At 36.8% G+C, this 21,120-nt stretch overlaps 1 protein-coding gene across 1 annotated transcript; it reads left to right on the top strand.

Annotated features, from left to right (window-relative positions):
* The first annotated feature begins 14,476 nt into the window (after positions 1 to 14,476).
* On the top strand, positions 14,477 to 19,476 carry LOC113059843 (DOMON domain-containing protein FRRS1L-like). The gene is made up of 5 exons (XM_026228472.1): positions 14,477 to 15,116; positions 16,248 to 16,332; positions 16,801 to 16,939; positions 17,027 to 17,273; positions 18,078 to 19,476. The coding sequence occupies exons 1-5, from the start codon at positions 14,912 to 14,914 to the stop codon at positions 18,248 to 18,250; spliced, it is 849 nt and encodes a 282-aa protein (XP_026084257.1). The 5' UTR covers positions 14,477 to 14,911; the 3' UTR covers positions 18,251 to 19,476.
* Positions 19,477 to 21,120: the final 1,644 nt, after the last annotated feature.

Raw genomic sequence — 21,120 nt, 5'->3', positions numbered from 1 at the left:
GAATCCACCCCTGAGTGTTTCTCCGACACCATGCAAAAGTTTGTTACAGACCCTAAGCTCATATGGGACAGGCTGGAAGAGAGCGGGTACAGCAGCGCTTCTCACTACAGGCCTTCACCGAGGAGCTCTACAGTCACATCATAAACCAATTATGACATAATAAAGGCCATTTCGCTTCGGACCAGCACACGAATGCATTCTACCAGTCTGGTTGCCATGGGGCGACTAATGAAAGCATTTTGTGTATAATGAAAGAAAAGAGCAGTGGGAGTTAACATGGCTTAAAAGTTCAATACAAGCCTTGAAGAATGTGGAGCACTCGTCTGACCGAGAGGTTAATGAATTATCGTACACTAGCCACATTGATCAAGCATATCACTACATGGCCTGAGTCCATATATGTGTGTGTGTGGGGGGGGGGGGGGGAGGTTATGCCAAAGGCCTATTAGAGAGTTTCTCAGGCAGAAATCAATAGAGAAGTTTTCTGTGCCCTGTTCTGTTCGGCAGTGTCTCTGCTTTTGTTTAGTGATAACAATGGAGGAAGCTAAGAATCTTAAACTAAAGATGCTCATAACAAGTTTGTATGAGTAGAAAAACAACAAGTTTTCCTAGGACACTGAAGGTCATATGCTGTATTGGGTTTGAGGTTGTTACTGATGCTTGATGCTATTGATACAAGACCCACGCTCTGATTAAATGAGATGCTGCATCTTGCCTTGTTGTTTGTCTTTGTCTCTTGAAAGTTTTATTTTTGAAGGTATTGGATATAGGCTGACCAGACAGAACAGTGGCCTGTTTACTATTCCAGAATAGGTCACTTTTGTGTTAACATTTCCATTTTAATTTCAATCAACCACTTTTTTTTTTTTTTTTTTGTCTTTGAATGAAGTTTCCCAAAGCACCATGTTATAAACCAATTAAAGGGATAGTTCACTCAAAAATTACAATCCCTTACTCACTTTCATGTTGTTTCTAATCCTGCATGACTTATTTTCATAAAAGATATATTTTGTATTTTGAAAAATGTTTCTTTACATACAAGAAATACAACATGGTTCGGACTTTGATTTACTTTGTTTTTTGTTTTTGGAAAGAAAAAAAGTCATACAGGTTTATAATGACATCATGGAATGGGACGATGATGTTGAATGGTAAATTTAACCCCTGGTTCTAAACCTGCACTCCATTGTCTATAACAAGTACTTTTTCTTTAATGCCAAAGATTTGTTTTCAAAACTTCCTGCATTTACAGATACTAGGGGTTAGATAGATTTAAATAACTAACTAAAATAATTGTACTAAAATGAAAGTTATTACATTTCAGGATTCCAAGCATTTCAGGCATCCTACTTTTTAACCAGTGTATTTACACGACTCTTAAAGTCTACTGGTAATATAAAGCTTTAAAAAAAAAAAAAAAAAAAACTAAATTAATACCCAATAAAATATATTTGTTATAAAATTGGCATGCCATTTTAATTATTTCTGATGCTTTTCCATGGCATAAATCACTTTTTCAGAGGAAACGATTGTTGTGGGAATATATTAAAATAAGAAATATCTTGATTTTGAGTTGTTTTAGCTTGTATCAAAACTTGATTTGTCTTATTTTGAATAATTTGTAATTCATCTTGGTGGCCCCTAGTTGGGAACCATTGCTTTAAATGACCCGTCCACTCATATGAAACACTGAATATCATGCGATAACCTCGGTGCACTTGGGCTCGCATGCTAAATTAATAAGGGGGTGTTTTTTAAATAGGCTTTAATTCTGATGTATTGCCTCGCTAGCGTCACATCCGTTTTGTTGGCAGTTTGGGAGCAGTTTTTCTTGCATTTCCTCATTAACACTCGATGCGTTAAAGATGAGGACCTTATTTTTAGCCGTGCACTGATTGGGTTTTAATCACATAAAAAGAGGGGTTATGGGGCCAGCGAACATGTAAATCAAATGGCCACAATAACAAGGTCAGAATGCACAACCTTCAAACCTTCTCTCTGTGTTAGAGTTAAAGATATTTGGATATGATTGTTGAATAGGAGAATAGAAAAAAAAAACGTTTTTGCAGTGCAGATGTGATGGACATGACCTGTAATTAATGGTATTCATCAAGCCTGCTCTTGAGAATACAATGAGCGAGAGATATTCGACTTTACATTGTTTGCTGCAGTGGCACATGAATTAAACTTTCATTTTCTCTAAAATAGCTCTGAAATGGTGCAGAAAGAGATGACACTAATTTCCGGTTGACTATTTGATAACCAGTGGTAAATCTTGTAGTAACAACAATTTTTCCATATAAAAGCGGCATTAAATGTTTCAAAACAGGAAATAAGAATAATACCCTGATGGATACACACAGACAGGAATATCTCTTGACTGTTTTTGTATGACATATTAGTTTACAACTATTTGTATTCATAGCCTGTCTTTTAGTGTTTTCTTATATGAAACGCTTGCAAATTATGATTTTAGATTTTACAGCTTCAATAAAATATTCCTGTGCATTAGCATATATCTGGTGGGGATTATTGGCGTGCTGTGAGGGGTGGGCTTTGATTTACATTTGTGGTATAAAATAAATAAAACTTTTGCTCCGTTTTTTTAAATAGCAATCAATAACATCTCTCGGTGGCAAGTTATGAGCCAAATGATAGCCTCAATAAAAACCAGTTATTTATTACCAAAGATAAAGAAAGTTGCATGTCAAATAGACAACAGGTCCATGCAGGAAGCTTAAAAAATGTGATTTCTTTGCAAATAAAGACTACTGGTAATTTATAACTAGTGTTATGGAGTATGACTGTTACATCAAATATACAAGGAATCATTTTTATTCAGGTAAAAGTGGGTTTGTGGCTTTGTTTATTTGTTTTTTACCTATGGCAAAATGTAAAACAACAGCAACAACAACAACAACAAAATGCATGTAGATTCATGCTCAAAGGAGAGTTTTGCAAATTGGTAAATTCTCTCTCTCTCTCTCTCTCTCTCTCTCTCTCTCTTTCTTCTTCATCTTGTTTGACCCAAGTGATGCAGGAAGCTAAGAAAATGTGATTATTGCTATTTCATATCCAGTGCTATAGAATATGATGGGATTATTTTTACAGGTAAATATGGCTTTGTGAACCATTGAGGCTTTGGAAATCATCTGAGTTATAAACGTTGGCCCAAACAAGAACACAAGATCTGCTCTGATGTAGGAATGCCGCGTGTTTATAGAGATGGTGTGTGTATGTGGTTTGAGATTGAGAACATGTGGAGATGCTCATTGCCCCTCGGTGATCCTGGCTGCTTCCGAGCCCTCAGTTGGCCCTTAATCAGGGAGCTGTCACTCAAACTGAAGGAGTGACACCGCGCATATTCACCAGTCACCTGGGACACCCGATTAGATGCTCAGCTACCCCCATCCGCCCTCCTCAGGCACAAAAACAACTCCCCTCAGAGTCGACTACACACGCACTTAGCAAACCAGGCACTTTTGATGCCCATCGACTTCAGCTGTCCCATTTCAATCACTCCAGAAAGAGTAAAGATTTTACAGGCGTGTTTACAGTAAATGCATTTTTAATTGTGCATTTAGAACCTGTTATAATCAGGTGGACCGATCGCGTGACGCTGGCAGCGGTTGGCAGAATGACAGTGATGCCCAGCTGGAGATCAGCGCTCACCTGAGGAGGGGTCGCGTCAATCACCCATCCCGTCCTGCTTCGCGCGCGCCCCCTGACGCCGCCTATTTACCTTCAAACAAAAGCGGCGTTCAACTTGAAAGCGTTGCGCGTGTGAGCGGGTGTGTGTCGCGATGGCAGAATAGATTGAGCTGTCAGAGCAGTTGCTCAGAGGGAAGATTAATAACCAGCACAAACAATAACGTTCCCTCCATCACCATAAATATGCTAATGAGCGTTATCAATACAGCAGCTAATGGAAGCGCCGGAATTACAGAGACGGCCAAGAGAGAGGGCACGAGGGTCAGCCATTTATTCAAAGACCGCTCTGATAAACCCACAGCGTGGTCTCTCGATAAAAGCACCCACCGTTAAAAGCTATCAGCTCGCGAGGAAGACAACACTTCATTGTGCGAGTGTGTGTGTGAAGAGGTAAAGGAGTAGCCTATGCTTGCCAAGGATTTAATTAAGAGTCAACAGGGTGAGCTGAGCTGTTGGGAGGGAAGGGGAGGGGATAATGGACCACTGATGTTTATTAGTAATTGGGCATCTGTTTTAGAAGCTGAATAAAACTCCAAGAGAGATAACTTACACACACAAAAAAATATATATATTTCCTTTTTTTTTCTAGGCTCTCCCAATGGGATTTGGAGAATGGATGTTTTTTTTTAGTACATATGAATTAAATATTAAAATAAGTTGAGAAGCATATTTAGGCTTGTTTTCTGGAAATTATATAGCCTACAGTTTATTTATTTCAATAATAATAGTTTACCAACAGTAAATGATGTTCAATAAGACAAACTAAAAAAAAAAACAGGAACAAAATGCTAAATACAAATAAACTTAATTCGGAAAAAGTGAAAAATAGTTTAAAAAGTGCATTTTGTTTTAAAGATTATACTGTTCTATCATTTTTTTTTTTTTAAACCAGAAATCATTCCAAAAATCTGGTTAAGCATATTTTTTGCAGTCGTCAAGCTAGGTATAAGTGCATCTTTGTTGTTTCTTTCTCTAACGTTTTGTAAAGGGTGTCTTGGTGATCCCCAGAGTTTTTTAGGACAATGCTATTAACTGAGGGTGTGTTTAGTGGATGTGTACATAGAAGCATTTCATTGGAACAGAAGAATAATTCAGGATAATAAGGTCATTGGGGACTCTTTAGGAAGTGAAGACTCACACTGGCTTAACACTTCAACAGCATGGACTAAGCGATATAGTGACCTTAAATCATATCATTTAATGTTCACAGTATTTAATTTTTTTTCCCCTTTTTGAGATTTGATAGGGGTATGAATAAATGGTTGAAAGCATAGAAATGTCAAAGGAGTGCTCTCTTAGTCAAGTGGAGAATGAGAAATTATTGGCCAGTTGAATAAAAAACACAACATTAACAAGTTCCAGAGGTGAGTATTAAGCACGCACTGATGACTCTTAAAGAGTGTGTAATTGTGAATTGGCTCATTACTGATCTCTAACGGTTAATTGTGTTGTAGCGGATGACCAGCTATCACTCAGATTCCCATGAGAGTGATGAAGGTTATATGATTTTAATAGCACGCTGAGGAAATGAAAGTTTACAGCTATTGTTAGTGTTATTTTGATTATGTGCACTTGATAAAATGATGCTGTCAAGCCATAATGAAAACGCATATTCTGAAAAGTAAGAGACTAATTAAGAGCACACAGTTTTCATGAAAAAGATTTGATGACCCTGTGTAGATTATAAAGCAAGAATTTTTTATTTTAAACAAAATCAATACTGCAACATTTGGTAGAATCACAACCAGCACATTCTCACATCCACTTTTTTTGTGTAACCCCACGTTTTTTATTAATTAATTTATTTTTATCATATCTCATCAATCAAAGTGAAATTTGACCCATAATGGTATCTCATTTGCCCTAGTAAAAGTCGTAACTACAATCTAGGTCCAAAAATCATTTATCTCCCCTAACCGTCTTTAAAAAATTGCTGTGTATTCTGCAGAAATAAAAATGTGTATCATTTATATAAATTACAGACATACAGAAGACATTTTACCAGTTCCTGTTTCCTGTGAAGGATTCAAACAGTGTTGTTATTGTTAACTAAAACAATAAAAAAAAAACATTATTATTAACTGAAATAAATCTGAAAATAAAATACAAATATTAGATATTTGTATAAGTATAATATATACGTATTAGTTTTTTATATATTATTTATAAAATATAAATATTATATAATTTGCATACATAAATATTAGTAGAAAAGACTGAAACGAAAATGTACAAATAAAAAACTGAAGCTTTAAATACTTAAACTACTCAAATACTTAATTTCTAAAACTAAAAATTTTAATAAAGTATAACTATATAGAAATACTAAAATAACAATAAAAATACAAATGACAAAAGCAGATATCAGAATTGCGAACACTTAAAGTAAAATTGAAATAAGAGCTGAAAGAAAAATAAAAGCTTTATTTTTAAAATATGAACAAATGCTATAAATAGTGTGTAAATAATGCTAAAATAACATTGGTGTGAAATTAATATTTATATATATATATATGCTACTGTCTTTGATGTCAAAGCTTAAAACAACTTGGCTACACAACTTCTGGTGGTCCTGCGCCAGCCAAGCAGCTACCATTTAAAAGAATGGAAATGCTAATGGATAGCTTTCAGGCCATATTTCCAACTATTTCAGTAGAGTTTTTGCAACTCAACATGAAACCAATCACGTCAAAACTGGTCCAATGCAGGAGGTAAGAAGGAGGTGAGAAAGAAAAAAGATAGGAAAAAATCTGAGGGAGGCAAAGGCGAGCAGCCAAAGGAAACAAGAGTGAGTCAGTCCCCCCAGTACATCAGAACCCGAAGCCATTTCTTAATCTTTCCTTCCCGCACTCCCCCTTGTTGCTCGAGCACCTGCTATGTGTATGCGAGTGTTGAGGGCCGATGTTGTCAGCTGTCAGTTACAATATTGACATTGATTTGACTCGGCTCTGGACACTGAGCTCATAAAACCGATCTCGGGAGGTGTGAGCGTGAATGTGTGTGTACCTGAAGGTGTGAGGGTATCTCCTGGGTGATTTTCACTAGCTTAACCTGCAGTAGAGCTGTAATTAACTTGGGCTAATTATTGGCAGGCAGGGGTTAGGATGCTTATGAGAGATCCCTGTGCTGCCTGTGCAGATAATCACAGCTTAGGGGCTTGTCATAGGGTTAACTCTATGTGTGTTTGGATCAGGAAATGCTAGGAAAGCAGCATTGATGCATTCAGTTAAGCAAACATCCCACTAGCGATATTCTACATTTGAATTAGGCTGTTCTACAAGCATCCATTTCACATCCAGGAAACTAAACAGATGTTATGGCTGCATTTTACAATGAAAGCTAAGCACTAATGTGCTAAAAAACAAAAGTATCTCGATCCTTTTTTCCCTCAATGCCTGTAATGAAATTGACAGCAAACAGCAGCTGTTGAGCTGAATTGATTTAATCTTTTAATCATCATTCCCCCATTCCCTGTCATTCGAACAGACGCATAGCATATTCAATTAGCAACTGAACCCCAGCCAGCAATCTTTATCAGATGGAGGAGAGGTGAGAAAGGAAGGTGGAGGGAGGGGAGAACACATGGGAAATCACTGAGCGCTACGACACTGCAAACATCTGTACTGTTATCCACAGAGGAGCTGCAGAGATACTGAGGGTCAATAGAGAGGCGTCACACCGGACAAAGATACTTGGATGTGTCATTTCCTCCCCTAATCCCATTGTTCCATTTTTTTTTCAAACTTTCTCTTTTTAATGCTGGATTTGTTCAAGGAACAGTTTATAGACATCAGGGAAAAATTTTCTGAAGAGCTGTGGCATATTTCAGCCTTAAATATATACAGTACTGTGCAAGAGTCTTAGGCGACTAGTAGTTTCACCAATCTAAAATGGTTTTAAATCAGTTATTTCTATCTTTTGCTGTAGTGTGTCAGTAGTAAATATCCGTTTACATTTCCAAACATTATTTTTGCCATTAATTGTAATAATCTAGTGAGATTTTTGTTTGCACAAGGAGTCTGACAACAGCCAGTGCTCCACACAGAGATTTAATCTCATCATCATCATCAGTCTGTCTGGAATAACATGAAGAAACAGAACAAACTGAGACAGACTCAATCCAGAAGAACTGTGGCAATGTCTCCAAGACACTTGCATAGTACTGTAGTTCAAAAATGTACATTTGCTAAACTTTACTCATCCTCAGGCTATCCTAGATCTAAATGATTTTGTTTCTTTAACAGATTTGGACAAATTAAGCAATGTCAGTTGCTCACCACTGGATCCTCTGCAGTAAATGGGTGCCGTGTGATCAAGAGTTTAAACAGCTGATAATGACAATACGATAATCCACAAGTAATCCACATGACTCCAGTCCATCAATTAATGTCCTGTGAAGTGAAAGCTGTGTGTTTGTAAGAAACAAATCCAATATTGACAAATCCAAAAATCAAAGCTAGTCTGCAGATATTGGGCACAAAATAAATGTTTAGTGTGTGATAGGCACAGACTATTGATTTTTTTGTTGTTGCTGTTGTTAGCTTCAGACTACGAATCCATCACAGTTGGATATTTCAATATTTTGAGTTAATTTTAGTACACACGAGTCTGGTAGTGTGTGATACTCAGTCTTTGTATGTTTGATGCAGGGTTTTTTTCTCTGTTACCATTTACAAAGTCAGAAAAGGTTTTAAAATTATATTAATTGTGTAGTGCATAATGCCCTTGTTATTCTAATTTCATTTATATATATATATATATATATATATATATATATATATATATATATATATATGAACAGAATATTTGTCATCTTTTTTCTTTACTGCAATAATGAGATTTAATGTGAGATACAGCACTATAAATCTATATAAAGAAATTTTTTGTATGATGCATATATATCCGCAGTGAAGCTTTGTACAGTGTGCATGTATTAATTAAGAGTTACTATGTAGTGTATTATGTATTCATCACATTTTATATGTACCAATTACAGCAGGAACTGCAGGTTATTTTCATATCTACATCAATTACACTAACAAACACTCAGACAGAAGATTATTTATGCGTGTGCGACTCTTTGTGTGTATGAACATGGACATCATGATAATGATAACCTCATCAGTGTCTGTGATTACAGTAATGATGTTAGTACACAAATGCACTGGTCTCTCATTAGGAGAATCTGTCCACGAGGCAGAGCAGGGGGGCTTGATTCTAAAACCTAATATATCAAATCTATACAGCTGCACATGCAGTTTATGTTTGCTGAATTTAGTGCATGTGCTGATTGTGTACTTGTGTAAAAGAAAACTGAGGTGGACACATGAAAGTGTGACCACATACTTTTTTACTGTCACAGCAACTGTACAAGAAAAAAGGTTTTATGGTAATGAGATGATTTGTAGCATTTTTTTACTGGTCAAAACGGAAGGGTATGTATATTTTTATAATTAATTTGTGCCCTTTTTATTTTACCTTTCTCCTTAGAATACTGAAGCCTGATTCACTAAACGCCATTGCTCTGTAATGTCCAATGGTGTACAAGTGCGTGAAAATTAGGGGGCGTGGCGCCCCTTATAACGCAGCACTTGGCGCCAATTTACTCAGAATCTTTCTCCTTCAAGTGAATTATTTGGAAGCCTCTCATTCGTTGTCGAATCTTCACAAAAGTGGATATATTTTCAGTCCTCTTCAGTATTCTGTCGAAGTTACAGTATGTCTTTCAAACCCCTTTAAGAACTAATGCTGTATTTGTAGTGATGACACGCGATATCATGCAACTCTTTTACCGGGTGTTTTGAAGGCAGATCAACGTTCACAATGAAAATAATTGTCCAAACTGGTATGCAGCAGAGGATCAGGGAGCTCCTCACTATCCGTGCTGAAGCTGAGATTGTTTGCCAGCTTCGTGAAACGGTACGTGTCACATTACACATCACATCATAATGTCACATGTCTTGACGGGATATGTGTGCGTTCACAGACTCCACTATATTCCAGAAGTCAACAGATTCTGGAAAATCACTAGCAGTTTGAATGAACCAAAATCAAACCATGCTGGGACAAATCACGGATCGCATTATCCTTGTATTTTCCGGAATCTCTGTGTGAAAGTTGTTGTTGAATAGGTCCCTCAGGGCCTCATCATTATACCCCAGCCCCTCTGCCATTGTCCAAAAGACTTGAGCCAAACCACCCACCTCACTCCCCTTCTGGGTTGGGGAACGGATACGAAATCCCACACCGCTGGATCTGGGCATGCTGGAGTCTTTCTGTAACGAATGCACACATGAAACGAGAGATCCAATTGCAGTGATTTATTAGGGTAATCCAAAAATCTAAATCCAAAAACAGGCTAGAGGTCAATAACAACAAAAGCAGTCCAAAAATAAGAAACATGAAGAACACTAGAAAGCCGGGTGACGGAAAACAAGGACTCCATGAAACAGATAGAAACAGACCGGTTTATAAAGACAGGTGAAAACGATGAAAGTGGAGACAGCTGAGTGCAATTAACAGGTGTGCAATTAACAGCGATGAATGGGATGAAGGCTATTGGGAAATGTAGTGCCTGCAGTGGGGTGACTATGGGGAAGTGAGACCACAAGTGGACACCCAGGGAAACACAGACCAGAAACTGTGACAGATGATAGGACAAAAAACCATTTTACAAAAATAAACATTTAAGCAAACAAACACCTTATGAGGGAGCTACAACAGTTCGCACTTCAACCCCGGCAATATTCCCACCAAAACTATACGACCTTGCTTGCCATCCATCCTGAGGGTAGCTGGAGTAACTGACAGCTCCTGCTGCGATCCACAAAGATCCACGCGTCAGTGAGCAACAAGGCCTCCCCGGGTAAACGACTGAGATTGGCGCTAAACTGGGTAGTTTATTGAGTTAGCGCTAATTCACGTTTAATGATGCTATTGATTGGAACACGCGGGTGTTTGTGTTCTAACAGCCTCTGTCAAACCATTCAGATGAGCTGGGTACACCTGTATAACCGCGGAAACAAATGGCGCAAAGCAAACAGATTGACGGGACAAGCTCGGGAGAGAAATGCTGCGATCGCTCCGGGTCAAATAGCAATCAAGCGACACTCAGACAAAGCGGAGATATCTGTGACCAGACTCCAAATGAGTGCGACAGAGAGAAACTGAAAGCTCACAAGTGCTTGCTCTTGATCTCTATTTGCTCAAACTAAGAATCTATCACCCCAACACACTCCCGTGGGAGAGGGAACATAACACATCCGCCCATCATCAGATTAATGGGTTAACACCTGGCACATGCCTATAATGTGCTCCCGGGGACACGGACAGACAGTACCGTCTTCAGTGGGCGACACAGACATCTATCGATCTTTGGTATGTGTTCGTGTCTGTTCGGTGTGCTAGACTCAAAGCGAGGGGAAGAGTGATGAGAATGTCAACAGTGCTTGCTCTGCTGACAGTATGTAAGGACTGTTGACAAGTTAAAATGAAGCCTCACACAAGATCTCTCAGGAATAATAGGGCCCTTTTTCTTTCTGTCAATAACCGTGAAGTGTTTCTGGGTGTGTGCTTGCACTCAAATAGTATCTGTAAAATATGCGTAATATGGAAATAAAAGCAAGCCCTCAAGTTGAAACTGTGGCGTGGTTTAATATGGCTGACCAGGCCAGGCGTTCACACATGGTGGGATGTGAAGCTGGTTATTGTGCATGTTTCCCTGAGTACACAAACACTGTTAGGAGTTGAAGACACACTCAATGATAATTTGTTGACGTTTTTGTTTGTTTGCTACTCTGAAGAATGTGCAATTTTTAGGGTCATATAATGCAAGTCTATGTAGCTTTTCAAATGCAATATGATTTTTAAGTTGAACCAACAAGCACAGCAAATGATTTGGGTTGATGGAAGGTTTTTTTTTTTTTTTTACTGTACACAGAAACCTATAGCCTACCTCTATGTAATTATGGTTACTTTGTTTTACTCTTCTAGGTTTTATTATCTTTATTTTTAACATTTAAAATGTACTTCTGTCTGGTCATGTATGCTGTCCAGAGTGCTCATGTTATTTATGACATTTTTACTTTATTAAAACATGCATTCAGATTTGTCTCCAACCAGTTAGCAACTGATGAACAGAACCAAGTCTAAATAAAACAAGTCAAGTTTTGTCCTTTGTGATAATCTGGTTCAACTGGATGTACATCACAGTAATGTTGCATCTTGACTTTAAGACAGCAAGACTTTTTAATGTATATTTTTAATGTACACATAATATAAAATGTAAAACTGTTTAAATAAAGGGAACATGCTGCATAGAATTATTTTTGATTTCAACTTAAATATTTAATCTTTAATGATGGTTTCAAATTTTAAGTTGACAGCTTGACGTTTTAGTTCAATGAAGACATTTACATTGAATAATTACATAAATGAATTCAAATTAGAACCTTGCAATTTTTTTTACTGTTAATATGCCTTTTAGTATGTTAATTAACAAGTGAAAATCAAAGACTTCATTTGATATCAGCACTGCATGTTTAAATTTTGTTTGTGTATGTTCAAATGCAAAACATGCCTTAAAAATAAACTTTCTTGAACATTTCAGGCAGGTTCCATTGTAACATTAGAATACTTGTTTCTATCTAACCTTGGATTTTCTCCCTTCCTTTCCCCTTTATGAATGGGACCTGCGGCCATTGTCTCTGTGTCAATCACACACTCACACACATACCCAGGAGACACACAATTGACATTTGGTGGATTGCTCTGTGTGTGTGTGTGAGAGAGTGTATGTGTGTGTTTTAGGTTATTAAGATAAGGCAGGTATGCCGTAGGTTCTTCATTAACATGTTAGGGGATCTCATCATCCTTTCTCCTCTAGCACTGTGGCCGTAATTGAGTAAGGCTATTAGACACAGAGTGATCATGCCTGTGTGATGGCAGGAGGGGGATGGTGGCGTGCCCAATGGTGGAGGACAGTGTCTTATAACTGCATGACACAGTGTGTGTGTGTGTATGAGAGCATGTCTATATATGTGTGTGCAGATGGGATAGGGCTAAAGATTATGTCGTTTTAGCTAGACTTTAATAGTCCTGCTAAGCAGCGGGTAATTTTCCATATCATGAGAAGAGAGGAGAGACTGATTCAGGGGTGCCAGCATTTAAGTGGACCCCTTGGAGGGGTGAATTTTAAGCTGTACATTGTGGCTATAGTGCCACTTGGCATCTGTAACTACACAATATGAATGTGAGAAATGGATATACCAAAAGAACCTTTTCCCACTATATAAAGAACCTTTTGTGGAATGGAAAGGTTCCGTGGATATTAGAGTTTCCTCATGGAACCCTCTATACCAATAAAGAACCTAAGAGTGCAGTGATTCGATCTAAGGTCTTTTGGATAGTGTGATCTCTCTCTCTCTCTCTCTCTCTCTCTCTCTCTCTCTCTCTCTCTCTCTCTCTCCAGAATATATATTTTCAGCCTTTCAAGGATATGCTGATGGTCTCTTATGTTCTTCTTCTTGAATCACATTCCAGCATAGTAGATATTGGCAAAAAAAAAGTCTTCCCTTGAAACTGTGAATGACGTCTGACAGTAGGGCTTGTTAAACAGGAGGAGGAATGAGTGGTGCAAATGATATGGGAAATACAAGCAAAGCTGTTTCAGTGTGATCAAAATTGACTCTTAATCTCAGAATGATTAGTGAACTGTAACAAAAATATAAAAATTATATATAATAGTATAACATTTAAAATCATAATTGAAATGTACACCATAGTGAATTTCAATATTCTGTATAAACATCATAGTTTCCCAAAATGCTACAAACTTAAAAAGCTGTAGATTCATGCTACAATATTGCCACATGATATTTCTTTGCAAAGTCTTCTTTTTGTTTAGAAATTAAACACTGCCATCTTGTGGTTGATGCGAGGTTTACATTCACCCTACTGCCATTGTGCAGGGGTGTCCAAATTCGGTCGTTGAGGGCCACTGTCCTGCAGAGTTGAGCTCCAGCCCCAATTAAACACGCCCGAATCAGATAATTAAGGTCTTATTAAGCGTAATAGAAGCTTTCAGGCATGTGTGTCGAGGCAATCTTGAGCTGAACTCTGCAGGACAGTGGCCCTCCAGGATCAAGTTTGGACACCCTCCCTTGCCATTGTGAAATACGCAAAAGCTTTTGGTTGAAAAAGGAGAACTTCAAAAATCTGCTTTTGCATCTCTAATTAAGAACTTACATTGTACAGAATAAGTTACCAGAATTTTACTATATAATAAGTTAAGTCACAATGTTCCAAGAAGATTAAAGGACTGTGTATTTAATATTTATTTTAGCCTACTTTTAGGCCTTTTTGTAATTACATTTTATAGAACCTCTGACCTATTACAACATTTGTTACTGTAAAATGTATAATAATACATCTTATGGTACAATGAAAGGCCACATAATGACGTTTAATTCATTTAAATGGGCTCTGCAGTAATTGAGCATTAAAATAAAAACAACCAAAATTGTTAACCACACAGACACACACACACAACTAAAAATCCTATACAAATTAACTAAACAACAAAGCCTACGCTACAACATAGCTTAACTGAAATCTAAAATGTGATGTTTACTACCGTTTATAAGTTTTTGTATTTAACCAAATAGCATTTTTTGCTGCAGCAGTTTTACATTATTTGCCCTTTAAAGATCTACAGTATCTGACTGCGCTTAATTTCCACACGTAGTGCGATGCTGTTGAAAGCAAAACTGGCGAGGAGAGAAGAAAACCCGACCGGAGAGGGGAGACATAACGTGTTAAATTACTGTACGACGGTAAATAAATTCTGAAATGTACATTAACTCGGTAATATTTTTTTTACGCTATAGCTGAATACTGTATACGATTGATATTATGACTAAGCGCCGTGTCGTTATCAAACAACATCCCTATCGGTTACAAATCTCACCATAAGCGGATTGGTTTAGCCCTATTTATTAACGGCACCCGAGCCTGGCGCCTCTCAGCACCCCCTCCTCCGCGGACCGACAGAAACGCTTTACCATCAAAGCGATTTAATTAGCTACATTTTATGATTTTTATTAGTCTAAGGATAAGTACTGGAAGGCGAAATGTAAACCAGACCGGAGTCTCTTCGCGTATACGATAACCATTATCGAGTCTTTAGGTCGAGCATCCAGTCATGTTTCTTGTGCATCAGCTGCTGCAGATCTCTGTGCTGCTGGATGCGACGTGGTGGCTGGTGGTTTCTGCAAGCCCTACCGATGATAATGTACTGCGGGCCGGCCATGGAGAGCACGGAGAACCGGGCCATGAAGAACCCCATAAAGATACGTACAGCACATTCGCCTCCGAGTTTCTCGAATCCAGATACCTCTCAGACGAAGGTATGATGGACCGTAACGCTTAATCTGAAGCCTTGAATGCATGTTGTGTTGTTTCTCAGTAGGCTATATGAGTGAAATTCATAAAAGCACTATGTAGTGAATGGTCACCCTCTGATGCCATTCCTCGACCACAGGCCTATTACATAGGTTAATAATATTGTCTTTTATTGATAATTATTAGCAGTATATATATAAATATATATATATAAATATATATATATATATATATATATATATATATATATATATACACACACACACACACACACACACACACACACACACACATATATATATATATATATATATATATATATATATATATATTTTTTTTTTTTTTTTTTTTTTTTTTACAAGAGATTGTTCTTGATTCGCTGATATAAACATATGGTACAACATCAGCACCTTGGTCAGCACTAGACTTGTATTCAGTAACCCGCAGGCTTTCCCAACCCCGAATTTTGTAATATACTTTTTTGATAAACTGCAGATACCCAGACAGTGGTTCATTAAATCACAACACATCAAACAGAATATAATAAAACAGAAACAATTATTGCCACATGACTAGACCAGTGTTGTAGGTACAGCTATGTAACATAGCTGTACCTACATCACACGTACATTATACATGATATTGAATACAGTTATGCTTTTGAACACTGTTACATACTTGATGGTACAGTGTTCAAAAGCATAAATGTGTTCAGTATATGTATAATGTTCAAGACAATGCAACATACGCTACTGTTCAAAGGTTTGGGGCTGGTAAAAAGTAACATTTCAAAGATTTTAGTGATTTTAAAGATTTAAGATTTTAAAGACGCTAGGTGGCCTTTGTGGGTCATAAAGGGATCTAATAATTTATTAGTTTTTTCTCAAACCTTTGTATGTGTGTGTGTGTATGTGTGTGTGATAAAAGAATGTTACACAACACGCTACATTGCGCAAACTTTACCCAAAGCTAAGGTTAAGAAACTGACGTTTAACCACACCATAACCAGCAAGTCATTGTGACTCCCACATTGCAATGTATTAGCATACAAATACATCATACATTAAATGGTTATTTTTGTAGTAGGACTTGCTGAAACCAGTTCATTAATGTTTTGTGTCTAATGTCTCATAAAGGTTACCCCTTCCCAACTGCACCCCCTGTAGACCCGTTTGCCCGCATCAAAGTTAGTGACTGTGGAATAACCAAAGGATGCATCAGGTGAGCAGATGGAATAAAGGTTAAAATTAGTCTATAAACAATAGTGCCAATGTCAAGCTGCGTATTGCAATCAAACTGCAGTCTGCCATGCTATCCAGTACACTCAAGTGTGATTGATTTCAATCTGAGTAGTCAAGCTGCTACTCATTGTTGTTCAGTGAAATTCTAGCTCAAGCAAATCTTCTGGAGCATGAAATATACATATGCACATCATGTAGTAGGATGTTTGAATGTATGTTTTGATTGTTATTCTTAAAGGGATAGTTCACCCAAACAAACAAAAGTCATCAAATGTCAGAATTTACATCATTGTAGATAGAAATAAATATAAAATGAAAATCAATTTTTTCAAAATGTTTTGCAGAGAAAGTCAGGTTTGGATTGACATGAATGGGAATGAATGAATAAACTGTCCAGATTTGTTGTGTGACTCACTTTGTCTTTCTCTCAACCTTTCTGTTGCTGCAGATATGGCAAACCAGGCTGTGACGCAGAGACCTGTGAATACTTCCTGAGTTTCAGGCGCATTGGCACAGATGTGGAATTTGAGATGAGTGCAGACACCGATGGATGGGTTGCTGTCGGTTTCTCCTCTGACAAAAAAATGGTAGAGAGAGAGAGAGAGGGATTGCATTTATAAGGTGTGAATGCTTTCAGACCTTTTAAGAAACACACAATAATATTGTTGTCACAGGGAGGTGATGATGTCATGGGCTGCGTTCATGACGATAATGGACGTGTACGGATCCATCATTTCTACAACGTGGGCCAGTGGGCCAAAGAGATCAAGCGCAACCCGGCGCGGGACGAGGAGGGCATCTTTGAAAACAACCGCGTCACGTGCCGCTTCAAACGGCCTCTTCACGTGTCGCGGGAGGAGACGCTGGTGGACCTGCACCTGAGCTGGTACTATCTGTTTGCTTGGGGACCTGCCATACAAGGTAAAGAAATTGAGCCTCATTTTAAAAGAATAGTTCCAGTGGATCCAGTGACAGGTGTCATCAGGATGAGAATCTAAACAGCTGATAAAATATTCACAGTTTACAGGCAAAATATAAATAAATTATGAAAAACAGTCCAAAACTGTTTCTGTTGGTAGGTTTTTGATGTAAGAGGACAACAGAGGATAGACTTTTTCTCACTAGAGGAAGTGTTATTACTGATTATAGACTGGTATTTTGGCCAGAAGTGATGGTTTAAAGTTAAAATGGCTTGATGGATATGTTACTTACAAACACGCAGCTTTCACTTCACAAGACGTTAATTGATGGACTGGAGTCGTGTGGATTATTGGGATGTTTTTGTCAGCTGTTTGAACTGATGGCACCCATTCACTGCAGAGGATCCACTGGTGAGTAAGTTAATGTAATGCTGTAAGAAATTATGTAATAAAACATTTCTCCAAATCTACATCCAAGGCCATAGCCAAGTCTTGAACATTCGGGGGGACCAGGAGCACAGAAATGTGTCAATGCTGCCCCGCGACTTTTCTTAATAAAATAGATTTAATACTGAATCTCTGAATAGCTGTCGGTCATTTAACATTTCTATCGTAAAAAAGTTGACTAATATTAATTATTTTCACCTACCATTTTCTCTTTCTCTCTTTAATTGCTGGAATTCACAATCTGCTTCTGTGAACAGTAAACCATGCCTGCTTTTTTGTCATCCTAACAACCATATTGCTGCGTAACAGTGCAGCCGAGCAGTGCAACAATTTCATTTTGTTCTGTTTTTCTTCTCAGGTTCCATCACAAGGCATGACATTGACTCCCCACCGGTGTCAGATCGCATGATTAGCATCTATAAATATGAGGACATTTTCATGCCTGCCACAGCCTATCAGACATTCTCTTCTCCCTTTTGCCTCCTCCTCATCGTTGCTCTTACATTCTACCTACTGATGGGCACACCATAACCAGCAAAGCCATGTCACTGGAGCCACTATTAGCACGATTGTGTGCCAACTTTACAGTATTAGAAACGGCCATCAATAAATTGCAATTCTATAATATCCTCAGTCTACATACACTAAGGAGGTATTTGAACTGTGAATAAATATTCAGTTATATACAATGATTCTCATTCAGATGAGATAGTCAACCACACACTTACACACTACAATATATTTAATTATGATAAGAGTAGAGTATCGCTAATTATATATTACAGCAGGTATAGCCTACAATAGTTGAAACAAACTGAGCCAAATTAATATTAATATTTAGTATACTTAAAGTGCGGTCAAATTAGTAAAAGTTAAGCTAAATTTAGTATGCAAAAAATTCCATTTATCACCATTTATTAAGGCAGTGGATTTCAGAGTGACTTAATGAATGCCTGTGATTGACTACGCAGCTTACAGCAGTACATAACAGGCCCTACAGCACAAACACACATAGATAGTATTCATAAAACATTACTGCCTTCCAGTTAGCCAGCATTGTCAGCTGAGTATTTGATGATGCATGCCAGCAAGCTAGCTTCATCTGAGCCATTTAGATCAGTGTCCACTGGAAAAGAACCGGTCCAGGAAAGAATCATCTGGTTTTCATTCCAGTGAATTAAACACTTTCTATACCAAGGACTTCATGCCATCACACAACTTACAAAGAGTCCAATAACTGATTTGGATCACACCAGTTAGTGTGTGGCTGTATTCTTGTAATTATTAGGCACTTTTTAAAAAAAATGTCCTGTAATAACACTTGTATAGCAGATTGAAGAGCAACATGTAAAGATGTTTAGAAAGGTATTTAGTTTAAAAAATGTTGTTATATTCACCTTAAGGTATATGTGGAAATGTACTTGGAGGAGTGATGCAATTGTTTTTTGATGTGTGCAGGCCAGAGGTAATAATGGTATGAAGCATGAATGAAGATATGTTTGTTATATTTTAATATATACTTTTGAAATTTTGACATTGACAGTATGAGAGATTATGCAATAATGAGTGTGCATTGTAAAGGACTGTGAGCCATTGGGATTTAAAACATGTGACATTCAAGCTCCTACATCATTAGCAACTTACATACCTTCTGACAGGTTTACTGTGAATTCTCGTTGTAATTGGGAAAAAAATATGCCTGTTGGTTCTAGACACAACATATACTGCACTTTTTAATAAAGCTATAAAGCTGAAAATGTGTATTGTTGTCATTATTTGAAGCAGGCTACTTAACACAATGTGGCGCCTTGAAGAATAGGATTTGGATCAACCTAAAATATTTGTTCACTATTTCATTCAGTCATCCTTTCTGTAGGTTAGATTGTTATGCCAGTAGATGCAGAAAAGTGAATGTCTTTGTTATGCCACCAGCGAGCTAAAAATCGATTCTTTCACTCACTCAAACCATTCATTAAAACACTGTATATTATGACCAAAACATTCTTACCTTTATATGGCAAAAGTAGTAGTACTCCAGTATACTATTTCGAATACCGAATTTAGACTTTTCAAACTACAAAATGACATATATATATATATAGATATAGATATAGATATATATAGATACATATTATTATTAATTTATTTTTAATTTTTTTTTTTTTTTTTTTTTGAGGAGCATTATTAACTAAATAGCTTTGGTTACCAAAGACTTCTCACTATATGAACCAAAAATAAGAAATTTCTTGAAATAACTTTTATGTTCCATGGAAGAAAGTAAGAGACAGATTTGGAACGGCTTGATGGTGATGACGACTAGACGGTTTTTATTTTGGTGTGAATTATGCCTTTAAACCACCCGCCCACATCCATGTAGGAAGTCAGGCCCACTTCAAATAGGCTACGTCATCTTGTGATTCCCCATCGCCGTACCGGGGAAACCCGTAAATTTCGGGTATCTTAATAATATAATGTTGTCCTTCGTTTCACTAATACACATTTTCTTATTTTTGTAAAGTATGTATAGGCTAAAATGGCATAATCAAATATATTTCATTTGTCTAATATACAGAGCTGATTTCGTCATCAAAACAGCCTGTAAAACGCTTGCATTGATTAAAGACAAGTAGGCTAATTGTAATAAATAAATAAACAAATAAACACCTTAACCTTTTAAACCTTAGCTTATTATTTTATGTAATGCGATAAATTCACATTTATTACGTTCTGTTTTGACATACCGAAGGCAAATAAAATGTTATTAATAAAATGTTAAAATTAAATGTAGGCTATCTAATATAAAGGGGACAATTAGATTTTGGTATTGTAAAAGTTGGTATTGTATAATAATCATTTAATTTTCTAAATATTTGTTCCACTCACATGAAGTGCTAACATGTGAATGACAGAAAAGCTTGGAATCAGTATATTTATTGTTAAATTATCGAAAGTAAAACTTTACATAGAATTACATTCTATTTCAGATCTTCTGAACATTCTATATTCATCAAAGAAACCTGAAAAAAAAATCTACTCAGCTGTTTTCAACATAATACTATTACTACTACTACTACTACTACTACTAATAATAATAATAAATATTATTGAGCAGCAAATCAGAATATTATATTCTATATAGAATATTCTAATTATGTTTCATCAACATTTTAAGTCTTGGTAAAGACCAAAGGTATTTTATTTATTTTTTTACTTACCAAAACAGCAAATAACTTTTTTTTTAAAGTTGGCAAACGATGCAAATTATCTTCTTATTGATGCTTCTTCCTTTTTTAATTGTTTTATTATTATTATTTATTATTAGAACTACAACAGTTAACTATACAGTTAAATCAAGACATCCAAATAATAATAATAATAATAATAATAATAAAGTTATAAAA

Source organism: Carassius auratus, chromosome 41 (genome assembly GCF_003368295.1).
Source record: "Carassius auratus strain Wakin chromosome 41, ASM336829v1, whole genome shotgun sequence".
NCBI lineage: Eukaryota > Metazoa > Chordata > Actinopteri > Cypriniformes > Cyprinidae > Carassius > Carassius auratus.
The sequence above is the reverse complement of the archived record's forward strand: the minus strand, read 5'-3'. Positions and strand labels throughout refer to the sequence as shown.

Coding starts and splice junctions, on each gene's coding strand:
- LOC113059843 (XM_026228472.1), top strand. CDS start 14,912: ATGTTTCTTGTGCATCAGCTGCTGCAGATCTCTGTGCTGCTGGATGCG. Junction 15,117..16,247: donor CAGATACCTCTCAGACGAAG/GTATGATGGACC, acceptor TGTCTCATAAAG/GTTACCCCTTCCCAACTGCA. Junction 16,333..16,800: donor ATAACCAAAGGATGCATCAG/GTGAGCAGATGG, acceptor CTGTTGCTGCAG/ATATGGCAAACCAGGCTGTG.